The sequence below is a fragment of the Ornithorhynchus anatinus genome, chromosome 2 (genome assembly GCF_004115215.2).
Source record: "Ornithorhynchus anatinus isolate Pmale09 chromosome 2, mOrnAna1.pri.v4, whole genome shotgun sequence".
Lineage (NCBI taxonomy): Eukaryota > Metazoa > Chordata > Mammalia > Monotremata > Ornithorhynchidae > Ornithorhynchus > Ornithorhynchus anatinus.
This window is the reverse complement of record NC_041729.1, coordinates 152359380-152386841: the sequence shown is the minus strand read 5'-3', so window position 1 is coordinate 152386841 and position 27462 is coordinate 152359380. Positions and strand designations below refer to the sequence as shown.

The following is a 27462-nucleotide window of genomic DNA, read 5'->3' as shown; positions in this document are numbered from 1 at the left end:
GCCCCCCCAGCGCTTAGTCCAGCGTCTAGCACAGAGTAACTTCTTAACAAATATTCATATTATTAATGATACAGATACGTGCAACTGCTTGGAGCCCCCGCCCCCAGCGCTTAGTCCAGCGTCTAGCACATAGGAAGCGCTCTTAGCCACCCTAGAGCCCCCGCAGCGCTCAGTACAGTGCCCGGCACATAGGATAAGGCTGACGAACTAGCACTAGTCCAGACGGGTGCAGTGGGTGGGAGCGTCCGCAGCGTTCAGCGCAGGGCATCGCACGTTACCTGGGAGGGTGGCGCGACCGGTCCTGCGCCTCCTCCGGGCCCGCGCCTTTAACCGCCTTCCGCTCGGCGGGAAGAAAAACCCGCCGCTCATCCCTTTAAGGACGCCGCGCATGCGCGCCGACGGCCGGCGCCCCCGCCCGCGGGGGGAGAGAGGGGGCGCTGCGCGCGTGCGGAGAGGGCGCCCTGCCATTGGCTGCAGAGGAGGGGGCGGGGCCGGCGCGCGCGGCCCGCGCGCTTCCGCGTCCGTTGGCCCGCGTGAGTGGGCAGGGGAGGGGGAAGGAGGAGGGAGGGAAGGAGGAGGGAGGGAGGGAGGGGGGGGAAGAGGGGGGAGGGGCGCCCTCTGGGTGCTCAACCTTCCATTCTGTCCTATTTATTGAGCGTTTACTGGGTGCAGAGCCCTGTACTGAGCGCTCAGCGCTGCAGTAAGCGCTGAGGTTTCATTCAGTCCTATTTCTTGAGCGTTTACTGGGTGCAGAGCCCTGTACTAAGCGCTTAGCATTGCACTAAGCGCTGAGGTTTCATTCAGTCCTATTTCTTGAGCGTTTACTGGGTGCAGAGCCCTGTACTAAGCGCTTAGCATTGCACTAAGCGCTGAGGTTTCATTCAGTCCTATTTCTTGAGCGTTTACTGGGTGCAGAGCCCTGTACTAAGCGCTCAGCTTTCATTCAGTCCTATTTCTGGAGCGTTTACTGGGTGCAGAGCCCTGTACTAAGCGCTTAGCATTGCACTAAGCGCTGAGGTTTCATTCAGTCCTATTTACTGAGCGTTTACTGGGTGCAGAGCCCTGTACTAAGCGCTTAGCGCTGCACTAAGCTCTGATGATTCATTCAGTCCTATTTCTTGAGCCCTTAGCACTGCACTAAGCCCTGATTAATTCATTCCTATTTATTGAGCCCCTGCTGTGTGCAGAGCCCTGTATTAAGCGCTTAGCACTGCACTAAGCGCTGAAGTTTCGTTCAGTCCTATTGATTGAACGTTTACTGGGTGCAGAGCTGTGTGACTGTGGGCAAGTCACTTCACTTCTCTGGGCCTCAGTTACCTCATCTGTAAAATGGGGATTAAGACGGTGAGCCCGACGTGGGACAACCTGATTCCCCTGTGTCTACCCCAGCGCTTAGAACAGTGCTCTGCACATAGTAAGTGCTTAACAAATACCAACATTATTATTTTTATTATTATTATTAGGCGCTTAGCATTGCACTAAACGCTGAGGTTTCATTCAGGCCTATTTATTGAGCTTTTACTGTCTGCACAGCCCTGTACTAGAGAAGCAGTGTGGCTCAGTGGAAAGAGCCCCGGCTTGAGAGTCAGAGGTCATGGGTTCGAATCCCTGCTCTGCCACTTGTCAGCAGTGTGTGACTGTGGGCAAGTCACTTTTCTTCTCTGGGCCTCAGTTCCCTCTTCTATAAAATGGGGATTAACTGTGAGCCTCACATGGGACAACCTCATTACCCTGTATCTACCCCAGCACTTAGAACAGTGCTCTGCACAGGGTAAGTGCTTAACACATACGAACATTTTTTTTTTTTACTAAGCGATGACGAGATTTATTAATGTTGGGATTTGTTAAGCGCTTCCTATGTGCCAAGCACTGTTCTAAACACTGGGGTGGATACAAGGTCATCCGGGTGTCCTACGTGGGACTCACGGTCTTAACCCCCATTTTATAAATGAGGTAACTGAGGCCCAGAGAAGTGAAGTGACTTGCCCAAAGTCACACAGCTGACAAGGGGCGGAACCGGGATTAGAACCCACGACCTTTGACTCCCAAGCCTGGGTGCTTTCCACTAAGCCACGCAGCAGGGCTCTGCACATAGGAAGTGCTCAATAAATACCCTGAATGAATGAAAGCTTCTGACCCCGGCCCACATCCTCCCGCTGTCCTGGAACGCTCTCCCTCCTCACCTCTGCCAAACTAACTCTCTTCCCCCCTTCAAAGCCCTACTGAGAGCTCACCTCCTCCAGGAGGCCTTCCCAGACTGAGCCCCCCCTTTCCTCTGCGCCTCCTCTTCCCATCGCCCCGACTCCCTCCCTCTGTTCTCCTCGCTTCCCCTCCCAACAGCACTTGTGTATATTTATATGTATTATTTATTACTCTATTAATGATGTGTCTATAGCTATGATTTTATTTATCTTGACGGTACTGACGCCTGACTACGTGTTTTGTTGTCCATCTCCCCCGTTTAGACCGTGAGCCCGTTGTTGGGCAGGGATTGTCTCTATCTGTTGCTGGATTGTCCATTCCAAGCGCTTAGTGCAGTGCTCTGCACACAGTAAGTGCTCAATAAATGCAGTCGAATGAATGAATATAAGACACAAACCTAAGAGCATAAAAGTGGCAGAGAAAGGGCTTGGGAACAGTAGCTTGGCAGGGAGGGGTCTCCTTTCAACCTAAAATTATTTTTAAAATCCTTCCCCATATCCTTGTGTCGACACTATTTCTCTCATAACTGGCTTCTGTCTTATTCTTTAGAGAAGCAGTGTGGCTCAGTGGATAGAGCCCGGGCTTGGGAGTCAGAGGTCATGGGTTAGAATCCCGGCTCCGCCACTTGTCAGCTGTGCGACTGTGGGCAAGTCACTTCACTTCTCTAGGCCTCAGTTCCCTCATCTGTAAAATGGGGATTAAGACTGTGAGCCTCATGAGGGACGATCTGATGGCCCTGTAATAATAATAATAATAATGTTGGTATTTGTTAAGCGCTTACTATGTGCCAAGCACTGTTCTAAGCGCTGGGGTAGACACAGGGGAATCAGGATGTCCCACGTGGGGCTCACAGTCTTAATCCCCATTTTACAGATGAGGGAACTGAGGCACAGAGAAGTTAAGTGACTTGCCCACAGTCACACAGCTGACAAGTGGCAGAGCTGGGATTCGAACTCATGACTGTTCGCTTAGCGCTTAGAACAGTGCTCTGCACATAGTAAACGCTTAACAGATACCAACATTAATACTTGATTCTATTTATTGCTATTGTTCTTGTCTGTTCGTCTCCCCCGATTAGAGTGTAAGCCCGTCAAAGGACAGGGACTGTCTCTATCCGTTACCGATTTGTACATTCCAAGGGTTTAGTCCAGTGCTCTGCACATAGTAAGCGCTCAATAGAGAAGCAGCGTGGCTCAGTGGAAAGAGCCTGGGCTTTGGAGTCAGAGGTCATGGGTTCGAATCCCGGCTCGGCCACTTGTCGGCTGTGTGACTTTGGGCAAGTCACTTAACTTCTCAGTGCCTCAGTTACCTCATCTGTAAAATGGGGATTAAGACTGTGAGCCCCACGTGGGACAACCTGATTCCCCTGTGTCTACCCCAGCGCTTAGAACAGTGCTCGGCACATAGTAAGCGCTTAACAAATACCAACATTATTATTATTATTAAATACTTTTGAATGAATGAATGAATATTAGAATTATTATTCTTTCCCAGGTATTAGTAAGTAACAAAGGAAGAGGATCGAAGCAATAGAATCATGTTTCACTCTTTAAGTTATATCAATAGTCATATCGGTTTCTGTGGTACTATAAAAAATTATCCAAGCGACTTTATCGTCACTGAGATTGATGCCCAGGGACGGTCGGTCAGTCAAGCCAGAGCTGAGTCCCGTGATGATTTTCGTGAAATTCCAGCCGAGCAGAGGAGCTCTGGACAATATAATCACAAAAAGCCAAGATCAGTTCCTCAGAAACTCTGCTGGGAAGATGGAGGTAATGAGGAATTCACTTCTCTGGATAAGCAGTCGGGTCCTGAAGAAATCCTTAAATTCGCGGGAGAAGATGAGGACTCCATCGCCTTAGGCGTGGGTGACTGGGAATGTGACAAAGATGACATTTTAGACTCCTCGTTAAACGTGGCTGCTAACGAATCACTGAATCAGTTCGCTTGCGACGTTAAAGACACGTGGAACGCCAAAGCAGAGAGAACTGACGGATCCACCGAACTGTCGCTGGGCGCGATTATCGACAAAAAGCAGAGGGCCTGTTTGCATAGTGCTATAAGACAGAAATTTCCTTTTTTAATCACTGTTACCAGAAACCAGGAAATCGTCGTCAAACCTAACGGTGATTATAAAGAACTCGGTCGGCTGGTATCTGAAGAGGAAGTGAATGACTTCTTTAGATACTTAGATGCCAAGCGGGAAAATTCAAAATTCACTTTTAAACCTGACTCAGACAAGGAGCACAGAAAGGCCGTTCACCATTTTGTCAACCAGAGGTATGGGAAACTCGTGGAAACGAAATCCTTCTCGGTGGCGGAGAGTATCGCTGGTGATCAGAGCGTAGTGATAACGGTAAGATTTCGGGAAAAAACTTTCCGAGGCAAGAAGAGACCCCTTTCCGAGTCCCAGGACAAACAAGATGAATATACAGGTAAGAATGAATTGGCATTTCTTTGCACACAATCTAATTTCGAAGACTCCGTTTATAATTGGACCTAGTGGGAAGAAACGTTGGTTGTAGAATCAGTTGCTTTCGTTGGGCCAGAGGGCAAGGAACCTTTGAAGGTGCTGCTGATGGACTCTCAGAACCCCTCTAATAGAAATAGTAATAATAATAATTATGGCGTTTGATAAGCGCTTACTATGTGCCAGGCACTGAACTAAGCAATGGGATGGATACAAGCACATTGGGTTGGACCCAGTCTCTGTCTCAGATGGGGCTCACGCTCTCAATCCCCATTCATTCATTCAATAGTATTTATTGCGCGCTTACTATGTGCAGAGCACTGTACTAAGCGCTTGGAATGTACAAATCGCTAACAGATAGAGACAGTCCCTGCCCTTTGACGGGCTTACAGTCTAATTTTACAGATGAGGTAACTGAGACCCAGAAAAGTAGCTTGCCCAAAGGCACGGAGCAGACAAGTCGCGGAGCCAGGATTAGAACCCACGACCTTCCGACTCCCAGGCCTGTGCTCTAGCCACTGTTCATTCAATAGTATTTATTGAGCACTTACTATGTGCAGAGCACTGTAGTAAGCGCTTGGAATGTACAATTCGGCAACAGATAGAGACAGTCCCAGCCCATTGACGGGCTTGCAGTCTAATCGGGGGAGACAGACAGACAAAGACAATAGCAATAAATAGAATCAAGGGGATGGACATCTCATTAACAAAATAAATAGGGTAATAAAAATACATACAAATGAGCAGATGAGCACAGTGCTGAGGGGACAGCAGTGCGCCGTCATTGTGGGTAGGGCACATGTGCTTCCAACACTTTTATAGTGTACTCTCTCAAGAGAGTAGCAGCGTGGCTCAGTGGAAAGAGCACGGGCTTTGGAGTCAGAGGTCATGGGTTCGAATCGCAGCTCTTCCACTTGTCAGCTGTGTGACTTTGGGCAAGTCACTTAACTTCTTGGTGCCTCAGTTACTTCATCTGTAAAATGGGGATTAAGACTGTGAGCCCCACGTGGGACAACCTGATTCCCCTGTGTCTACCCTAGCTCTTAGAACAGTGCTCGGCACATAGTAAGCACTTAACAAATACCAACATTGTTATTATTATTACAGTGCTCGGGAGACGGTAAGTGCTCAATAAATACCTCTGACTGAGCTATTTCCACAATCAGCAATTGAATTGTAGTTTATTTGAGGGAGGGAAGTTTATTTCAGAAAACAAAGATGTCAGCTCAGTCCAAAAGGACAGCAAAATACAAGACTTGAAAAGATTTGAAATACTCAGAAGCAGTCTCTCTTGGGTTCATGTTGCTCTTCTGTGTTACATATTTGAAAGCAGCGTGGCTCAGTGGAAAGAGTCCAGGCTTGGGAGTCAGAGGTCATGGGTTCGAATCCTGACTCTGCCCTTTGTCAGCTGTGTGACTGTGGGCAGGTCACTTCACTTCTCTGTGCCTCAGTTCCCTCATCTGTAAAATGGGGATGAAGACTGTGAGCCTCACGTGGGACAACCTCATCCCCCTGTATCTACCCCAGCGCTTAGAACAGTGTTCTGCACGTAGTAAGCGCTTAACAAATACCAACATTATTAATCCCAACTCTGCCACTTGTCAGCTGTGTGACTGTGGGCAAGTCACTTCACTTCTCTGGGCCTCAGTTCCCTCATCTGTAAAATGGGGATTAAGACTGTGAGCCTCACGTGGGACAACCTGATTACCCTGTATCTCCCCCAGCGCTTAGTACCGTGCTCTGCACATAGTAAGTGCTTAACAAACACCAACAAGATTATTATTATTATCTCAAGGAAAAAGGACAGACAATCAATGGAAGACTTGATTGTGAATTGAAGATATTTCATTATAGTTCACAGTCATTTCAGCTCTGTGAAGAAATAAACAAGCTCCAGACTGATCTAGAACTGAATGATTCAAAGGATTGTAATGCACATGATGTAATAATAATGATGGTATTTGTTAAGCGCTTAATGTGTGCTGAGCACTGTTGTAAGCGCTGGGGTAGTTACAGGGTAATCAAATTGTCCCACATTTTTTAATCCCCATTTTTCCAGATGAGGTAACTGAGGCACAGAGAATTTAAGTGACTTGCCCAAGGTCATGCAGCAGTCTAGTGGCGGAGCCAGGATTAGAACCCACGACCTCTGACTCCCAAGACCCCGCTCTTTTCACTAAGCCACGCTGCTTTACATTAAAATGCCGGAAGGCTACCACACAATTTGTTTTCGGGTCTTCAGTTTCTCTGCTTGAATGTTTATTTTCATTTTTCTGAGTCCAGTAGGAAGCAGCAGACAAGTGAATCTAACTAATCTGAAATGCCCAAAGCTTGGCCTAGTGGATAAAGCATGGGACCCCCCCGGGAGTCAGAAAGACCTGGGTTCTAATCCCAGCTCCTTTACTTATCTGATGTGTCACCTTTGTCAAGTCACTTCATTTCTCTGTTCCTTGGCTACCTCACCTGTGAAATGGGGGTGAAGACTGTGAGTTCCATTTTTTATGGTATTGGTTAAGTGCTTACTGTGTGCCAGCCACTGGACTAAGCACTGGGGTGATTACTCCTCTGCCGCCCACCTCCTCACCCTCCCCCGTTCACGCCTACCCCGCCGTCGACCCCTGGGCCACGTCCTCCCGTCGTCCTGGAATTCCCTCCCTCCTCACCTCCGCCAAACTAACTCTCTTCCCCTTTTCAAAGCCCTACTGAGAGCTCACCTCCTCCGAGAGGCCTTCCCAAACTGAGCTTCTCCTTTTCCCTCTGCTCCCTCTCTGCCCCCCCTTCACCTCCTCTCAGCTAAACCCCCTTTCCCCCACTTTCCCTCTGCTCCTCCTCCTCTCCCTTCCCCTCCCCTCAGCACTGCGCTCATTTGTAGATATTTTTATTACCCTATTAATTTTGTTAATGAGGTGTACATCCCCTTGATTCTATTTATTGTGATTACGTTGTCTTGTTTTTGTCCGTCTGTCTCCCCCGATTAGACTGTAAGCCCATCAATAGTCAGGGATCGTCTCTATCTGTTGCTGAAGTGTATATTCCAAGCGCTTAGTACAGTGCTCTGCACATAGTAAGCACTCAATAAATACTATTGAATGAATGCATGAATGAATACAAGCAAATCAGGTTGGACACAGTCTATGTACCATGTGGGGCTCGCCGTCTCAATCCCCATTTTACAGATGAGGGAACTGAGGCCCAGAAAAGTGAAATGACTTACCCAGGATCACCCAGCAGACAAGTGGCGGGGTCAGGATTAGAACCCATGCCCTTCCGACTCTCAGGCCCATGCTCTATCTGCTTTTCTGCACTAGGATCTTCTATCTTGATTCTATTTATTGCCATTGTTCTTGTCTGTCTGTCTCCCCCGATTAGACTATAAGCCTGTCAAAGGCAGGGACTGTCTCTATCTGTTACCAATTTGTACATTTCAAGCGCTTAGTACAGTGCTCTGCACATAGTAAGGGCTATTGAATGAATGAATGAATATCTCGGAGGGGTTTGCAGTCCAATAGGAGAGACAGGCATAGACTGAACCATATACCTCAGTTAATAATGGGAGAATATGTGTAATAGATGCAAGTCAGTAAATAAATGAATAAGAGAGAAATTCAGGAATGTTGAATCACGGGCGGGATGGTATGTTTGGAAAGTGGGGTGGCTAATCAGGGAATGCATCCAGGAAGAGGTAGCTTTCTTGAGGAACCTGAGTGGTGAAGATGTTCCAGGTCGGGGAGAGACAGGGGAGAGGAGAGCAAGGATCAGTTTGGAAGTTTCTTTTGGAAGCAAAAGACCATAATAATAATAATGTTGGCATTTGTTAAGCGCTTACTATGTGCAAAGCACTGTTCTAAGCGCTGGGGGTAGGGGGATACAAGGTGATCGGGTTGTCCCATGTGAGGCTCACAGTTTTAATCCTCAATTTTACAGATGAAGTAAATGAGGAACAGAGAAGTTAAGTGACTTGCCCAAAGTCACACAGCTGGCAAGAGGCAGAGCAGGGATTAGAACCCACAACCTCTGACTCCCAAGCCCGGGCTCTTTCCACTGAGCGACGCTGCTTCTCAGTGAGTTTGCATTGATCAGAAGAGGAGAGTAGGGTGGCCGGGAGGTGTCATTGTAGGAAATCTTGGAACCACCGGTCGGGTTATATCAATGCAATGGGGATTAAAACAGTTTTAGGAGGGGAGTGATCATTCTGGTCTCCTGAATTTGAGAATAGTTGGAGTAGTAATAAAATTTAGCAGTCAATCAATCAGTGATGTTTGTTGAGCACTTACTGTGTGCAGAGAACCATTGTCAACATTTGGGAGAGGACAATGCAGCAGAGTTGTGAAGACACATTCCCTGCCCACCACAAGCTTACAATATAGGGGTAGGAAGTAGGCATTAATAGAAGTAAATAATTGGATTGGCGTTATCCTTAATTCATCTCTCTCATTCAACCCACATATATGGTGTCACCAATTCCTCTAGTTCAGCCTTCGCAACGTGGCTATAATCTGCCTTTTCCTCTCAATTCAACCTACTAGAATGTTAATCCAAGCACTTATTCTATCCCACCTTGATTTTCGTATCAATCTCCTTGCCTACCCGCTGCCTCCCCTCTCTCCCCACTTCAGTCCCTGCTTCACCCTGCTGCCCGGATCATTTTTCTTCAAAAATATTCAATCCACTTTTCCCCATTCCTCAAGAACCTCTGGGGGTGGCCCCTCCACCCCTGCAACAAACAGGAGCTCCCTACCGGAGACTTTAAAGCAGCGCTCAATCCCCTTGCCCCCTTCTGATTTCCTACTACAACACGGCCCGACCACTCAGCTCCTCCAAAACCAACCTGCCCACTCTGTCTTATTCCCCCAACTTGTTCATTCCAAGCGCTTAGTACAGTGCTCTGCACATAGTAAGTGCTCAATAAATACTATTGAATGAATGAATGAACAATCAAGTAATCGACGGTGCCTCGATCTCCTCTTATCTCGCGGGCAACCTCTCGTTCACATCCTACCTGTGGCCTTCAACGGCCTCCCACCTCATTCATTCATTCATTCATTCAGTCATTCAGTAGTATTTATTGAGCGCTTACTATGTGCAGAGCACTGTACCTCATAACCAACGGACGATCGCTCCCTGCTCCCAAAGCCTTGTTAAAGGCGCATCTCCTCCAGGAAGTCTTCCCCAACTAAGCCCTCATTTCCTCTTCTCCCACACTCTTGCATTTGGATTTGCATCCTTTTTTCACCCCCCTCCTTCTGTCCCACTTGCGGACATACCCATAATTTAATTATTTATTTTGAACATATCCCCCTCTAGACTGTATGTTCTTCGTTGGCCGGAAGCATGCCTACCAACTCTGTTATATCGCAGTCTCCCTAGAGCTTCGTACCGAGCTCTGCACACATTAAGCGCTCCGTAAACATTATAGATTGATTAATACTGATCATTTCTCTTTCAGCTTTCACCCTTCGAAAAGAAAATCTAGAAACATTTGAAGCAATCGGTTATTTATCTTCCGAACTCGGTGTACTTCCTTCAGACTTCAGTTACGCTGGCATCAAGGACAAGAAAGCCGTTACTTACCAAGCCATGGTTGTAAAGAAAGTGGCTCCGGAGAGGTAATGTAATTTTGTTACTCTACCAACTCTGTTGTATTGTAATAATAGTAATAATAATGTTGGTATTTGTTAAACGCTTACTATGTGCCAAGCACTGTTCTGAGCGCTGGGGTAGATATAAGGGAATCAGGCTGTCCCACGTAGGGCTCACAGTCTTCACCCCCATTTTACAGATGAGGTAACTGAGGCACGGAGAAGTTAAGTGACTTACCCAAAGTCACACAGCTGACAAGCGGTGGAGGCGGGATTAGAACCCATGACCTCCAACTCCCAAGCCCGTGCTCTTTCCACTGCTCCTAAGTACTTATTATAGTACTCTGCACACAGTTAGGGTTCAATAAAGATCACTGATTGATTTGATTAATTGTTTCACAGCCCTAGAATCAAACCTCACCATAGCAAGTTGCCAAATAGACGATTGTACATTTGCCTTCTTCTGGGCAGGTTTTGAAGTCATGATAGAAAATTCTTGAAAGTTAGTGACTGTCATCATCATTACCATCAATGTGATCACAAGATTCTGTATTCTTAAAATGTACAAGGTGTCCTTGGGCAAGCCACTTAATTTCTGTCCACCTCTGTCACCTCATCTGGAAAATGTGGAATTAGAACTGTGTGGGAATTAGACACATAGACTGTGTGTCCAACCTGATCAGCCTGTATCTACCACAGAGCATAGTGGCGTGCTAGGCATATAGTAAACGCGTAAGAGAGAACATTAAAAAAAGGGGGAAGTTGAGTAATGGTCCTTGGCTCTCAAAGGGCTCAAAATCTAAAAGGGAGAAAGGACAAATACAGAAAAAAACAAACAATATAAACCAGAATTTCAAGAAAAATTGAGCAAATGAAAATAAAAAATAAAAAAATCTTAGTTCATTACTGCTTTGGATACATATCTTAAAACTAGATAGGTAATTGTACTAAAAAGAAGATCAAGGTTTGGCAAATGATTAATCTTTTCCTTTTTCACTGAATTGTCATTATACATGGTTTTGATCTGTGTCTATAGTCACTACTGAAAAAACTATTGTGAATTATATAATAACAGTGAATAATAATCGTATTTGTTAAGCACTTGCTATGTGTCAAGCACAAGGGGTTTACAGCCTAAGTATAGGAAGGACAGGTATTGAATCCCCATTTTGCAGATGAGGGAACTGAGGCACAGAGATGTGAAGTGACTTGCCCGAGGTCACATCGCAGGCACAGGGTGGAGCAGGGATTAGAACCCAGGTCTTCTGACTCCTAGGCCCAGAATCTTTCCACTAGGCCACGCTGCTTCTCATGGTGTTTACCTAAGCCTTCGTGTTTCTTTTTTGGTCGGATTAAATTAATGATAATTTTGGTACAAAGTGTCACATAGGAATTACAATCTATCTTTTTCCCATTTTACAGATACCTAACATTAATAGTAATGGTGCTCTCCACTTAATCCGTACCAAGCACTCTACCTAAATGTGAGGTGGATATGATATAGTCAGGTTGGTCGCAGTCCTTGTCCCACATAAGGCTCCCGATTTAAGTAGGAAGGAAAACAGTTATTGAATCGCCATTTTCTAGAGGAAGAAACTGAGACACGGAGAAGTTAAATGCTATACATAAAGTCACACGGCAGGCAAGTGGTAGAGATCATGGGTTCGAATTCCGGCTCTGCCACTTGTCAGCTGTGTGACTGTGGGCAAGTCACTTCACTTCTCTGGACCTCAATTCCCTCATCTGTAAAATGGGGATTAAGACTGTGAGCCTCACATGAGACAACCTGATGGCCCTGTATCTACCCCAGCGCTTAGAATAGTGCTCTGCACACAGTAAGCGCTTAACAAATACCAACATTATTATTGTTACCTAAATGTGAGGTAGATACGATGTAGTCAGCTTGGTCGCAGTCCTTGTCCCACATAAGGCTCTCGATTTAAGTAGGAAGGAAGAGGGTTATTGAATCGCCATTTTCTAGAGGAAGAAACTGAGACACAGAGAAGTTAAGCGATATACACAAAGTCACACAGCAGGCAAGTGGTAGAGCCAGGATTAGCTTCCACATCCTCTGACTCTTGGACCACTAGAACACACTGTCCTAGAAATAATTGACCAACAGGCATTTGTAGAGTTTTAATTTGGTTTATTTGACTTAAATGACAGTACAGTAATTTAAGCGGCATCCATGTGGTTGTAGTTCATACCAAATTGTGGTCATAAAAGCAATTATTTAATTTGCTTTTCTCCTAATCCCAGAACATCGCTCTCACTTTACAAGACAGTCGATCATTTAAATTTACAAGACAGTCGATCATTTAAATTGATTTAGTTATCTTGCAAGTGGCCTAGTGGGTAAAGCCAGGGCCCAGGATTCAGAGGACCTAAGTTCTCATCCCAGGTTCGCCACTTGTCTTCTGTGTGACCTTGGGCAAGTCACTTAACATTCCTGGGCATCGGTTACCTCATCTGTAAACTGGGGATTAAGACTGTAAATCCCTGTGGGACATGAGCTGTGTCTAACCTGATTACCTTGTATCTACCCCAGTGCTTACTAGAGTGCCTAGCATGTAGTAGGCAATTCCCAACTACCATTTATAAGATTTTTACTTTGATATTGCAGACTATTTTTGAATATGACTCACTTTCAGGTAAATAGTTCTTCATTTTTCATTTCTTTTGGACCGTTATAAGTGAACTTGCCCTAGGACACTACAAGGAATCCAAAGTTTTAAAAAAAAAAGCGGCCTTCTCATTAATCACTTTAGCAAGTTCAATATTTTCTTAGTTCTATTTCCCACTGTTGTTAGTCATTTGGGAATATATCTCTTTAACCCAGTTTGCAAATTCAGCGTATAGCCCTAATTACGAAGTATCCATTCTGTCTACTCTTATGATTTTTGCAAGCTTTAAGCATCGTTGTTTGCTCTAATCAGAATGTATGTTTAATAACTAAGGCTGCACTTGCCAGTTGCAAATCGAGTATGTATAAAATAGTTCTTGACCTCATTTTGAGTATGTGGTTTACGGTCATCCACATGTGAATCGGCATTGCCTAGTAGGTAGAGTCAGAAGGGAGTCAGAAGGACCTGGGTTAATAATGTTGGTATTTGTTAAGCGCTTACTATGTGCAGAGCACTGTTCTAAGCGCTGGGGTAGACACAAGGGAATCAGGTTGTCCCACGTGGGGCTCACAGTCTTAATCCCCATTTTACAGATGAGGTAACTGAGGCACAGAGAAGTTAAGTGACTTGCCCAAAGTCACACAGCTGACAAGTGGCAGAGCCGGGATTCGAACCCAGGACCTCTGACTCCAAAGCCCGTGCTCTTTCCACTGAGCCATGCTGCTTCTCTACCTCAGCTCCGCCTTTTGCCGGCCGTGTGATCTTGGGCAAGTCACTTCACTTCTCTCAGCCTCGGTTACCTCTACTATAAAGTGGGGATTAAGACTGGAAGCCTCAGGTGGGACAGGGACTGGGTCCAACCCTGTTAAGTGCTACGTTCAGTGCTTTGCACATGGTAAGTGCTCAATAAATAAGATTGAATGAATGAATTACCTTGTATCTGTCCCAGTGCTTAATGCAGTGTCTGGTACATCGTAAGCGCTTAACAAATACCAAAATTATGATGATGATGATGATGGCCGAAAATCTTTAGCACCATTAATGGCTCACGTAAAGTATATAGTTTTGTAACTCCGGGATTTTTTTTTTCCATCTTTGGAAGATCATTCTACAAATGGTTTAGATTTAACCATTAGCAATTTTACAAAGAGATGAAACATCTCAGAAGAATGGCGGACCCCGAAACTATTTCCTTACCCTGAGTTTAGATCTAATAATAGGATTGCGTAATAATCACTAGGTTAATAATAATAATGTTGGCATTTATTAAGCGCTTACTATGTGCAGAGCACTGTTCTAAGCGCTGGAGTAGATACAGGGTAATCAGGTTGTCCCACATGAGGCTCACAGTTAATCCCCATTTTACAGATGAGGTAACTGAGGCCCAGAGAAGTTAAGTGACTTGCCCACAGTCACACAGCTGACAAGAGGCAGAGCAGAGGTTAAGTGAATTTGGAGACAGGAGCACTTGGGTTCCAAAAGGAATCCATTTCTTAGTAGCTTTGGGGAGGAGAATATATCGTGATCATGTACACCACTCAGTTTAGTGCCCTATACTTAAGAATCAACTCTCTATTGCCTGTCATTTTACTGTAAGTAGATTTCCTTGCTTATCATCCTCAAAGAAAATTTGGGGGGTTTTATGTTAAAGTTTGATCCATCCATAATATTTATTGAATCCCTACTATTGCCACACACTCTAATAATAATAATAATAATAATAATAATAATAATAGTAATGTTGGCATTTGTTAAGTGCTTACTATGTGCAGAGCACTGTTCTAAGCGCTGGGGTAGATACAGGGTAATCAAGTTGTCCCACGTGAGGCTCACAGTTAATCCCCATTTTCCAGATGAGGGAACTGAGGCCCAGAGAAGTGAAGTGACTTGCCCAAAGTCATGCGGCAGACAGGCGGTAGAGCCGGGATTAGAACCAGGTCCTTCTGACTCCCAGTTGCTCCGGCATCAATCATTCGTATTCACTGAGCGCTTACTGTGTGCAGAGGGCTGTACTAAGCGCTTAAGAGAGTAGTCACACAGCTGACAAGTGGCAGAGCTGGGAGTCGAACCCATGACCTCTGACTCCCAAGCCTGGGCTCTTTCCACTGAGCCACGCTGCTACTAAGCCTTGGGAGAGTACAATAATAATGATGCTATTTGTTAAGCGCTTGCTATGTGCCAAGAACTGAATAGAATGAGTAGACATGTTCCCTACCCTCAAGAATCTTAGCGGGGGAGACCGCCGCTAAAATGGATTGCCAAGAGGGGGAAGAAAAGTAGGATACGTGCATTTGTTTGTTTAGCGCTTCTACGTGCCAAGCACCGCTTTAAGCGCTGATGTAGATGCAAGGTAATCAGGTTGTCCCGCTTGGGGCTCACCATCTTAATCCCCATTTTAGAGATGAGGTAACCAAGGCACCGAGAGGTAAAGCGGCACGCCCAAGGCCACAAAGCAGGCAAGCGGTGGAGCCGGGAGAAGCGACTTGCCCAAGGTCGTAGAGCAGACGTGTGAATGAGTTAGTTCTTAACTAATCGGTAGATATAAAAATAAATTGTGGTATTTGTTAAGCACTTACTATGTGCAAAGCACTGTTCTAAGCGCTGGGGGATACAAGGTGATCAGTTTGTCCCACGTGGGGCTCACATTTTTAATCCCTATTTGACAGATGAGGTAACTGAGGCACAGAGAAGTTACGTGACTTGCCCAAGGTCACACAGCTCACTAGCGGCAGAGCCGGGATTAGAACCCGTGATCTCTGACTCCCAAGCCCGCGCTCTTTCCACTGAGCCACGCTGCTTCTCATGTATCCAAATGCTACTGGAGGCTGAGTGTGGTTGTGTAGGTGAGGAGATGTGCAGTTGCGGGGGTTATGACCCGGGGAGATGAGGAATACGTTGGGATTGCTTCTTGGAGGAGATGGGATTTCAGAGAGGCTTTGAAGATGGGGCGAGCAGTGGTCTGTTGGATATGGAATGGGAGAGAAACTTAGGGAGAGAGAATGGGGGATCGAGAGGTCGACAGCAGGAGAGATGAAAAAGAGACCCAGTGAAGCTCGGTGACTCCGTGGGGCAGTTTATAATAATAATGATACTAATGATCATATCATCATCGTCTGTTTATATTATTTGTTATTATTGTTGTGTTAAGCATGTAGTATGTACTCTGCACTGTACTAATCGCTGGGGTAGATGCAAGATAATCAGGTCCCACGTGGGGTTCACAGTCTAAGTAGGAAGGAGGGAGAACAAGTATTAAGTCTCCATTTTGCAAATGAATGCAAGGGAAGCGACTTGCCCAAGATCATGCTTCGGTTACACGGCCGAGCTGAGATGAGAACCCGTGTCCTCTGACTCCTGGGTCTGTACTCTTTCCACTAGGCCACATTGCTTCTCTAGGCCACTGGTTTATAATAACGATGGCATGTTTTAAGCGCTTACTATGTGCCAAGCACTGTTGTAAGCACTGATGCCCAGGATCAGTGGTTCTGATTGGTTTGGATCAAGTCTGGGTTATGTTTAGATCTTAGAGATTTGGGGGGTTCCAGACTGGCTCTGGGGCAACATGGAAGGAAACTGCTCGCTCTTTCCAGTGGTGTTTGTAAAAGTACTTAGTGTGTGCTAAGCACTGAGCTGGATCTGATATAAGCAGATCAGACACAGTTGCCTCACATGGGGCTTATATTGTACAAGATAATAATAATAATAATAATAATGTTGGTATTTGTTAAGTGCTTACTATGTGCAGAGCACTGTTCTAAGCGCTGGGGTAGACACAGGGAAATCAGGTTGTCCCACGTGGGGCTCACGTCTTCATCCCCATTTTACAGATGAGGGAACTGAGGCACTGAGAAGTTAAGTGACTTGCCCACAGTCACACAGCTGACAAGTGGCAGAGCTGGGATTCAAACTCATGACCTGTGACTCCAAAGCCCGTGCTCTTTCCACTGAACCACGCTGCTTCTCTAAAAGAGGAAAACTAGGTTTCTTCCCTCCATTTTCAGGTGAGGCAAATGAGGCACAGAGACGTGAAGTGACTTGCCCAAGGTCACACAAGTGGCAGAGCTGATATTAGAACGCAGGTCCTCTGACTCCCAGGCCTGTGCTGTTTCCACTAGACCATCCCGCTTCTGCAGATCCAGGAAAAAGAGTTAGCTGAACGTATTTTTGAGGGATGTAAAATTTTATTTCCACAATTCTGAAATGATCAATTCGTGTTTGAAAAGGATCCAGCGGTCCCACTCTATAAGAAAGAAAATTGTGTTCAATTTGAAACGTGTAAGGACAAGTATTTGATAAGTTAATCTTTATTATAAATGAATGTATGATAATTGTTGGTAGCAATACTGTGAAAAAAGCTGTTACGTGTCATTCTGTAGATTGAAAGAAATTAGAAGTGCCGTTGAAAAGAAAGGAATCAGCATCTATAACATCCATTCGGTACATCAGCCTCTAAGACTTGGTCAGCTCACGGGAAACCACTTTGATATCACTGTGAGAGATTTAAAAAGACAAACCAGTGATTCATCTGCAAAGCCAAAAGAAAGCATTGTAGAGGCAATTGAAAATGTTAAGGTAAGAAATCTGTTTCAAATAAAATCTTCTCTATTTTAAGGGTGTTGTTTCCTAATGAATATTACATATGGACTATTTTGATGGTTGCTCTATTTCAAAGAGGTGTTCGCTTTTAAACGTGTTGACACTAGATCAAGTTTTTATAAAAGTTGAGTGTGCTGTTTAAATAGTAAAATTCAATAACTCTTCAGTGTTTTATTTGTTAAGCACTTATTATGTGCCAGGTACCGCACTAAGCACTGGGGTGGATACAAGCTAATTAGGTTTGAAAGGATCCCTGTCCCACATGGGCCTCACAGCCTTAATCCCCATTTTCCAGATGAGGTAACTGAGGCACAGAGAAGTTTAGTGACTTGCCCAAAGTCACACAGCAGACAAGTGACGGAAGCGGGATTAGAACCCACGTCCTCTGACTCCCCAGCCCGGGCTCTTGCCACTGAGCCACGCTGCTTCTTGGGGACAGGACCTGGACCTCACAACCGAGTCAGGCAATAAGAGAAGCAATGTGGCCTAGTGGAAAAAGCACGGGCCTGGGAGTCAGAGGACCTGGATTCTAATCCCAGCTCTGCTGTTTACTTGGTGTGTGACCTTGGGCCAGTCACTCAACTTATAATTAATAATAATAATTATGGCATTTGTTAAGTGCTTACTACGTGCCAAGCGCTGTTCTAACTTCTCTGTGCCTCAGTTTCCTCATCTGTAAAATGAGGATTGAATACCTACCTGCTCTCCCTCCCCTTTTGAATGTGAGCCCCATGTGGGACAGAGACTGCGTCTAATTGTAGCAACCCCAGTGCTTAGAACAATGTTTGATACACCATAAGAGCTTAACGAATACCATTAAAAAGTACTTTGATACACACCCTAGCTCCTCAGCATGTACGTACATAATAATAATAATAATGTTGGTTTTTGTTAACCACTAGCTATGTGCAGAGCACTTTTCTAAGTGCTGGAGTAGATACAGGGTAATCAGGTTGCCCACGTGAGGCCCACAGTCTTAATCCCCATTTTACAGATGAGGTAACTGAGTCCCACAGAAGTTAAGTGACTTCCCCACAGTCACACAGCTGACAAGTGGCAGAACCGGGATTCGAACCCATGACCTCTGATTCCCAAGCCCGGGCTCTTTCCACTGAGTCACACTGCTTCCCTTGTACTTTATTATTTTCCCTATTTGTAATTTATTTTAATGTCTGTCTCCCCCATTGCCTCTGATCTATTGAGCAGAGATTGTGTCCACCAACTCCATTGTATTGTACTTTCCCAAGCGCTTAGTACAATGATGTGCACAAAGTAGGGGCTCAATACCATTGATTGATTGATTATATCTGTGGAGATTTACTGTGAACACATTTTTTTTTTAACCCCCCCCTTATATTTCAAATTGCAAATTATTTAGGTGAAGATTTGAGAAAATCACCACAGTTGATTTTTTTACGAGAAATTATATGTATGAATTTTTAATCAATTGGTTTCTTTCTAATTGTAGACCAGAGGATTTATAAACTACTATGGACCTCAGAGATTTGGTCAGTGGCAGAGTGTTCAAACGGACCAAATTGGTTTGGCTTTGCTGAATAACGAAATGGTATCTCTCAGAATTTTGTTTTCTTTTCCCCTCCCAAACTCAGTAGTTATTGTAGATATTTCTTTGCCTTCTCCCTTATTTTCCTCTGTTGCAGCTAGAGAACAATAAGCGATGATAAGGTTCTTTTTTGTCTGAAAGCCAGGGCCGGAAGCGGTGATTTGTTTCGTGACATGAGTATCGGTCATGTCTTCTGGCTTTTGAAGAAATCGTGGAAGTATGTTAAGGAAATCAGGGTAACGGAAGATCTACAATAATTTTAATAAGATTTCTCTTTCCGTATGATGCATAAATAGCTCCCCATTCAGAGTCTTCTCTTTTTCTCTCTGCTGTCCGGTTTCTAGTTCAGTGAATTTTGAGGGTGTCAGTTTTATAATAGTAGAAGAATGGGTGGGGGTTGTGATTTGAAGAGTAGAGATGACAGGCAGAACTGGTCGGTGTCTTGCAACTAGTGAAAACTTTTGCTGAGCTGTTGATTTTTTGAGCCGTATTTTCCAAAATAGTCCAGAAACTTATCCTTAGGGATGAAACTTTAATGCTCCATTTAAAAATTCATCCCAAATCCATTCTAGTTTAAGGGGATGGATCGTACCACGGCAAATGTCCATGTACTTTTCTTCCAACAGAGAATTTACGCTCCCCGCTTCCCGAATGATGGAATGATTTCTATTGTTTTATAGGTGAAGGCTGTAAAGTTGTTTTTCACACCAGAAGATCTTGACGATCCTGTAAATAGAGCCAAGAAGCATTTCTTTCAGACAGGTAGATAGAAGATCCCTCGCTTCCCCAGAGCGGCTCTGAAGGCAGAAGAAGGCCGTCCGTCGATTGGGAAGGTTACAGAGGTGGAGCGGTCATCTCTGGGCTGAATTTTGGTGGTGTGGGAAGGGAGGAGAAGCCACTATCAGCTCTCCCCGTCTTATCCCCCGACCGCCGCCTCACCGCTTCCAAATCACTTATGCCCTTGCTGTCAAGAGAAGCAGCGCGGCTTAGTCAGAGGTCATGGGTTCTAATCCCGGTTCCGCTACTTGTCGGCTGTGTGACTTTGGGCAAGCCACTCCTTCATTCAGTAGTATTTATTGAGCACTTACTATGTGCAGAACACTGTACTAAGCGCTTGGAATGTACAAATCAGTAACAGATAGAGACAGTCCCTGCCGTTTGACAGGTTTACAATCTTCTCTGTGCCTCAGTTCCCTCAGCTGTAAAAGAGGTATGAAGACCGTGAGCCCCACGTGGGACAACCCGATGACCTCGTATCTTAGAACAGTGCTAGGCACATAGTAAGCGCTTAACAAATACCGTCATCATTATTATTATTCTTTTTAAGAACCCGGGCTTGCGAGTCGGAGGATGTGGGTTCTAATGCCGGCTCTACCACTTGTCTGCTGTGGGACTTTGGGCAAGTCACTTCATTTCTCTGTGCCTCGGTTACCTCATCTGTAAAATGGGGATTAAGACTGCCCTATGTGGGACAGAGACTGTGTCCAATATGATTAGCCTTTATCTACCCCAGCACTTAGAACAGTGCTTGACATATAGTATGTGCTAAACAAATACCATTATTATATAATAATAATGTAATGTTGGTATTTGTCAAGCACTTACTATGTGCAGAGCACTGTTCTAAGCGCTGGGGTAGATACAGGGGAATCAGGTTGTCCCACGTGAGGCTCACAGTCTTAATCCCCATTTTACAGATGAGGTAACTGAGGCACAGAGAAGTTAAGTGACTTGCCCACAGCCGACAAGTAGCAGATCTGGGATTCGAACCCATGACCTCTGATTCCCAAGCCAGTGCTCTTTCCCCTGAGCCACGCTACTTCTTGTGTGTGTGTAACTAGTTTCCCTCCCACCCCCCATGGTCCTTATTAAGGGTTTATTATGTGCTAGGATCTGTTCTGAGACCTGAGATAGATACAAGTGCATAGTACCATGCTTTGCACACAGTAAGCACTCAATAAATATTATTGAATGAATGAACATAATCAGACTGGATCTAGTCCCTGTCCCACATGCGGCTCACAGTCTAAATCAGAGGGAAGATGACTTAATCCCCATTTTACTGATGAGGTAATTGAGGCACAGAGAAGTTAAGTGACTTGCCCGAGGGCGCACAGCGGACACATAGAGGATCTGGGATCGGAACCCAGATCCTCTGACTCTCGAGCCTGTTCTCTTTCTACTCGGCCATGCTGCTTCCTCAGTGAAAAAGTCATAAAGCTAACTGAAAAAATCCGCCGCTTACATCTCATGACTCCCTGAAAACTCTCTCATGGCCTCCTTGGCGTGAATAAGTTTTCAACCTCTCTGTACTCGGTCATCGGAAACCTTACCGTTTACGTGTTACGTGGGAGCCAGAGACTGTACCCGGCCAGGGCAGTATCCTGTCCTCCTCTTTCCCACCCACCCCAGTTGATCCTCTTTTATCCCAGAGTAACGCCCACATAATGAAAATTGACTGGATTCCCACCAGTTGCGTTTGATAGGAAAAAAGGGCATTTGGCCTTTACTTCAAACAGAGTTAGTCTCCCAAGCGGCTGAATTTTATAAAACGAAATAGCCCTTTCCATTTTTCCCTTATCTGTTTCAGAGGATGCCAAAGGAACCCTTGCATTGTTGCCCGAATACAAACTTCGAGAGAGAATGCTGCTTCGAGCCTTAAACCGCTACGGTGTGACAGAGGAAGGATGTACCCGGGGATGGCTTAGCATCCCCCATTCTATGCGCATATTCTACGTCCACGCCTATTGCAGTAAAATATGGAACGAGGCGGCTTCCTTCCGGTTGGAAACCTATGGTTCGAAGGTGGTAGAAGGTGACCTGGTCTCCTCTGAAGAAAAGGGTAGGGAGCATCTTCCCCTGAGTGACAGAGTGAGTACACTCTTATTGAAATGTCCTCGAAGGAATTTAGGGGTTAGAAGCACTTATTAAATAAAATAAGCACTTAATAATTATTATTATTATCCAGTCCCACAGTCTGCCTCCGTTACTGGCAGCAGAATGCTTGAAGAGCCCTTGTGAGCCGATGCTCTCCTTGACATCTGTTCTCCTGATTTGAGATGCACTCAAAAGCACTTTCTTCTTTACCTTCCTATCTTCCTTCATAGGAACCCATAAAAGCCACTCGTCCGCCGTGATTTTATCCGTTCATTCATTCATTCATCGAGCGCTCACTGTGAGCAGAGCACTGTACTAAGCGCTTGGAAAGTACAATTCAGCAACATATAGAGACAATCCCTACCCAACAACGGTCTCACAGTCTAGTTTTATTGCTATTGTTTTTGTCTGTCTCCCCCGATTTGACTGTAAGCCCGTCAGTGGGCAGGGACTGTCTCTATCTGTTGCTGATTTGTACATTCCAAGCGCTTAGTACAGTGCCCTGCACAGAGTAAGCGCTCAATAAATACTACTGAATGAATGAATGAATAGAAGGGGGGAGGCAGACATCAAAACAAGTTAACAGACGTCAATAGCGTCACTATAAATAAAGAGAATTATAGATCTATGCACATCATAAAATAAATAGAATATTAAATATGTACATATATGCACAAGTGTTGTGGGGCGGGGAGTGGGGTAGAGCAGAGGGAGGGAGTCGGGACAATGGGGAGGAGAGGAGGAGCAGAGGAAAAGAGGGGGCTTACTTTTATTCAAAATGCCCCCGGACAGCAGACCTCCATATCTTAGCTTTGCTGAAAGAGGGGTGTTTGTCAAAGGCCCTAAATGAGTGGGAGCCTCGATGGGTAGGCAAGTCCATAGCTCCCTGCTGCTTCTCCATCCAGCCCCAGAAGAACAACAGCAGGACAGTCCTCACTGGAAGCTCCTTGCGGGCAGGGAACGTGTCTACCGACTCTGTTATTCTGTTATTCTATTCGAGCGCTTAGTACAGCCCTCTGCACACAGTAAGCGCTCAGTGAATACGAATGATTGATGCCGGAGCATCTGGGAGTCAGAAGGACCTGGTTCTAATCCCGGCTCCGCCGCTTGTCTGCCGCGTGACCATGGGCAAGTCGCTTCACTTCTCCGGGACTCAGTTCCCTCATCTGGAAAGTGGGGATGAAGACCGTGAGCCCCATGTGGGACAGGGACTGTGTCCAACCTGATTAGCTTGTGTCTACCCCAGCGCTTAGAACAGTGCTTGCTCGTGGTAAGTGTTTAACAAATACCATCATTATTATCATCTGGAGGAAACGGCACATTTTCTGGCCCTGGAGAGGGCTCCAGGGAGTCCTCTCCTAACACACTTCCTCCGCTTCGAGGCCCTGCTGAGAGCTCACCTCCTCCAGGAGGCCTTCCCAGACTAAGCCCCCCTTTTCCTCTGCTCCATCTCCCCTCCCCATTATCCCAATCCACTCCCTTTGCTCTACCCCCCTCTCCACCCCACAGCACTTGTGCATATGTGTACATATTTCATTCATTCATTCATTCAATAGTATTTATTGAGTGCTTACTATGTGCAGAGCACTGTACTAAGCGTTTGGAATGTACAAATCGGTAACAGATAGAGACAGTCCTTGCCCTTTGATGGCCTTACAGTCTAATCGAGGGAGACGGACAGAAAAGAACAATAGCAATAAATAAATATTTATAATTATAATTCTATTTATTTTTATTAATGATGTGTACATATCTATAATTCTACTGATGCCTGTTTACTTGTTTTGATGTCTGTCTCCCCACTTCTAGACTGTGAGCCCGTTGTGGGCGGGGATTGTCTCTAATTGTTCTGAATTGCACTTCCCAAGCGCTTAGTACGGCGCTCTGCACCCAGTAAGCACTCGGTAAATACGATTGAATTAATTGAATGAATAAATGAACTGTTCCTTGGATCAACCAATCAGTCACTCATTCGATAGCATTGTTTAAGTGCTTACAGTGAGTAGAGAGCTTGGGAACGTATAACATAAATTAATATACAAGATCCCTTCCCTCAGGGAGCATATTATCTAGCAGGGGAGGGCACGGGGGGGACACAGACACTTAAATAAGTCGCAGATAGGAGGAAGCAATAAGAGTATATGAGACAGGATTTATGTGCTATAGGGGAGATTGAATAATTAAGTGCTTAAGAGGCACAGAGGGCCTGAAGTGGAAGTTGGAATTTAATCAGAGAAGGCCTCCAGGAAGAGGTGTGATTTCAATGGCTTCGAAGCGAAGGAGAGATTTCATCCATTGATTCATTTGTATTGAGTACTTACTGTGTGCAAAGCGTTGTACTAACCGCGTTAGGGAGAGTATAATACAGCAACAAACAGACACATTCCCTGCCCACAACGAGCTCACAACCAGGGGGTGTAGGGGGAGAGCAGGAGGTCAACTATGGGAGAGATGAGAACGTGGCACGGCTAATGTGGTAGCTTGTGAGGAAAGCAGGGTGCGAATTAGAAAGTAATGGAAGAAAAGAATGGATAAATAGAAAGGAGACAGCTCTCGTGGTGGGCAGGAATGTGTCCGTTGTTCTGTTGTACTCTCCCAAGGTCACGTCGCAGACAAGTCACAGGCCCGGGATTAGAACCCGGGTCCTTCTGACTCCCAGGCCCGTGCTCTATCCACTAGGCCATGCTTCTTTGATCTCGGGAAATGGCCATTTTTCATCTGCAAAGGAATAATTACGTTTTTTGGTGTCACAGGTACACGTAATAAGTGCAGAAGAGGAAGCCGCGAACGTGTATGCCATACATCAAGTAAGTTTTTAAAGTCAGATTTGTAGCAGATCGAGAGTCAAAGAAAGAACTAGCGCGTCCAAAGGAAATGTTTATAAATTAAGAAAAATTAACTCAGCACAGTTAATTTCTAGACTATATCCGTTAAAGGAGCTTTATTTTTAATGTAGGATTTAACCTACATTCCTGGATTTGTACCTTCCAAGCGCTTAGTACAGTGCTCTGCACATAGTAAGCGCTCAATAAATATTATTGAATGAATGAATGAACCTAGTTCCTGAGAAAACCAACCCGTTCTTAAATGTTGTATCGAAAGAGAGTAGTGGGTTTGTTACATTAAATCCACAGCTAATCCCTAAATTTCCGTAGCAATTCATTTTCGGTTCCGTTCTCATCAAATCTTCACGACAGCCTTTTAACACAGAGCAAATTCAGTCGGGCCTAGCCACTTCCATTTCTTAAACACTTCCATCATTGTGGGGTTCGCTGCTGCAGAAAGACCAAAAGACAGAGAGAAGGAGGAGAGGTAGAGATATAGATTATCTAAATAATCTTTGCATCATTTAGAGTGGGCAAGTGTATTCATTCATTTATTCAATAGTATTTATTGAGCGCTTACTATGTGCAGAGCACTATACTAAGCGCTTGGAATGTACAAATCGGTAACAGGTAGAGACAGTCCCTGCCCTTTGACGGGCTTACAGTCTAATCGGGGGAGACGGACAGACAAGAACAATAGCAATAAATAGAATCAAGGGGATGAATATCTCATTAAAACAATAGCAAATAAAGTGTATACAGAACAATAATGGAAAACTGGGTAATTACAGTGTTGCTGGAGAGTACACTTGTCTGTAATATAAATCTGATAGTGATGATCTTTACATTTTTCCTAGTCTTGAAGAAGGACCTCCCTCTTTAACAGGTCAGGTGGCGAGGAACCAAATCATATCATTTTATCAGATCGAAAAAACCACAAGAAGTCTCATTCCATTTCTCTGAGCTTTGCTGTTAGCTGTGGAGCCGTATCTAACAGTTGTGTTGATCTATGCAAGCCCTAGTGTATTGGCTGATTGGCTCTTGGTTTTGCATTTATAATGATAATTGTGGTGTAAGTTAAGCGCTTACTCTGTGCTAAGCATTGTTGTAAGCAGTGGGGTAGATCACAATAATTAATAATAACTGTGGTATTTGTTAAGAGCTTACTATGTGCCGAGCACTATTCTGAGGGCTGGGGTGGATACAAGGTAATCAGGTCCACGGGGGACTTATAGTTTTAATCCCCATTTTACAGATGAGGTAACTGAGGCACAGAGAAGTTAAGCAGCATGGTTTAATGGAAAGAGCCCGGGCTTGGGAGTCAAAAGCTGTGGGTTCTAATTCCGCCTCTGCCACTAGTCTGCTGGGTGACCTTAGGCAAGCCACTTACCTTCTCTGTGCCTCAGTTACCTCATCTGTAAAGAGAAGCAGCGTGGCACAGTGGAAAGAGCCCAGGCTTGGGAGTCAGAGGTCATGGGTTCGAATCCCAGATCTCCCACTTGTTAGGTGTATGACTGTGGGCAAGTCACTTCACTTTTCTGGGCCTCAGTTCCCTCATCTGAAAAATGGGGATTAAGTCTGTGAGCCTCACGTGGGACAACCTGATTACCCTGTATCTACCCCAGCGCTCAGAACAGTGCTCTGCACGTAGTAAGCGCTTAACAAATACCAACCTTAAAATGGGGATAGAAACTTTGAGCCCCACCTGGGATAACCTGATTACCTTGTATCTACCCCAGCGCATAGACAGTGTTTGGCACATAATAAGCACTTAACAAATGTCATAATTATTCATTATTATTAAGTGACTCACCCAAGGTCACACGGCAAAAGTAAGGCAGAGCGGGGATTAGAACCCACATCCCCTGACTCCCAGGCCCTTGCTCTTTCCACTAGGCCATGCTGCATCTCATTTTCAGGGCTCTGTAGGGTTTTAAAATACCAACCTGCACTGGTAATAATGTGAGACTGATAATTTTAGTGAGGAAAAAGGTCCCCTAAAACAAAAATAAGTAACAAACTGTGAAGCATGCTTTCGAGGAAATCCACAACAGAAGTTGTCTCCCATGGGGCTTTTGTGCTTTTTGATTTTCATCAAAAGGTCGTTCTTCCGATGGTTGGGCACAGCATCGTCTATCCGAAGAACAAAGTTGGACAGTGGTATCGGGAAAGGCTCGGGAGAGATGGGCTCCAGACATGCAGGTTTCGAGTTTCTGCCTTACAGCTGAACATCCCAGGATGCTACAGGCAGATTTTGAAATATCCCCGTAATGTCTCATACCATCTGCCGGAGGACGGTGACGTTGACGGAAGAATGGAAGCCTCTCTTTCCGATGAACCATCAGCATCTCTTCACATTTCTTTTGATCTTGACGCGTCTTGTTACGCAACCGTTTGTCTGAGGGAAATAATGAAATGTGACCTCTAAAAAACTCCATTTTCGGAGTTAAATTCTGACACCTTTTGGTTACCTTTGACCTTTCCTAAACAGTGCCAGAAGTCTTGGTTTCTTAGTCCAATCCGTTGCTCTTCGTTCAGAGGTGCTAGTTACAACTCGAGCTTGTTGTGCTCTACTCATCCAAGCGCTTAAGACAGTGCTCTGCACATAGTAAGCACTCAGTAAATTCCACGAATTGATTGAACCCCTTTTTCCATATACATTCTGTTCAGCACTCACCCCTGATCCAGTGATTAAAACTCTGACTGGCCTTACAGATTTAGTTCA

The 27462-nt window shown here is 45.1% G+C and overlaps 2 protein-coding genes across 3 annotated transcripts in view; one reads left to right on the top strand and one right to left on the bottom strand.

Moving 5' to 3' along the window:
* IRAK4 (interleukin 1 receptor associated kinase 4) overlaps positions 1–371 on the bottom strand; it is a 30693-nt gene extending 30322 nt beyond the window's left edge. Inside the window, exon 1 of one of the 2 annotated variants that reach the window (XM_039911235.1) lies at positions 279–371. The gene's annotated coding sequence lies outside the window, so the exon portion shown is untranslated. The remainder of the gene's footprint in view (positions 1–278) is intronic. The other variant, XM_029058032.2, reaches the window with a different exon arrangement.
* Positions 372–483: 112 nt separating this feature from the next.
* Positions 484–27462, top strand: PUS7L (pseudouridine synthase 7 like). The gene is made up of 9 exons (XM_029058752.2): positions 484–533; positions 3697–4637; positions 10119–10278; positions 17252–17447; positions 18940–19038; positions 19716–19797; positions 21626–21906; positions 24666–24719; positions 26839–27462. The coding sequence occupies exons 2-9, from the start codon at positions 3740–3742 to the stop codon at positions 27163–27165; spliced, it is 2097 nt and encodes a 698-aa protein (XP_028914585.1). The 5' UTR covers positions 484–533; positions 3697–3739; the 3' UTR covers positions 27166–27462.

What these genes read in the sequence shown, in the direction of transcription:
- PUS7L (XM_029058752.2), top strand. Translation starts at nt 3,740, where the DNA reads ATGTTTCACTCTTTAAGTTATATCAATAGTCATATCGGTTTCTGTGGT. An exon ending in AGGCAATTGAAAATGTTAAG is followed by an intron (nt 17,448 to 18,939) that starts GTAAGAAATCTG and finishes TTCTAATTGTAG; the next exon opens with ACCAGAGGATTTATAAACTA. An exon ending in ACGTGTATGCCATACATCAA is followed by an intron (nt 24,720 to 26,838) that starts GTAAGTTTTTAA and finishes TTTCATCAAAAG; the next exon opens with GTCGTTCTTCCGATGGTTGG.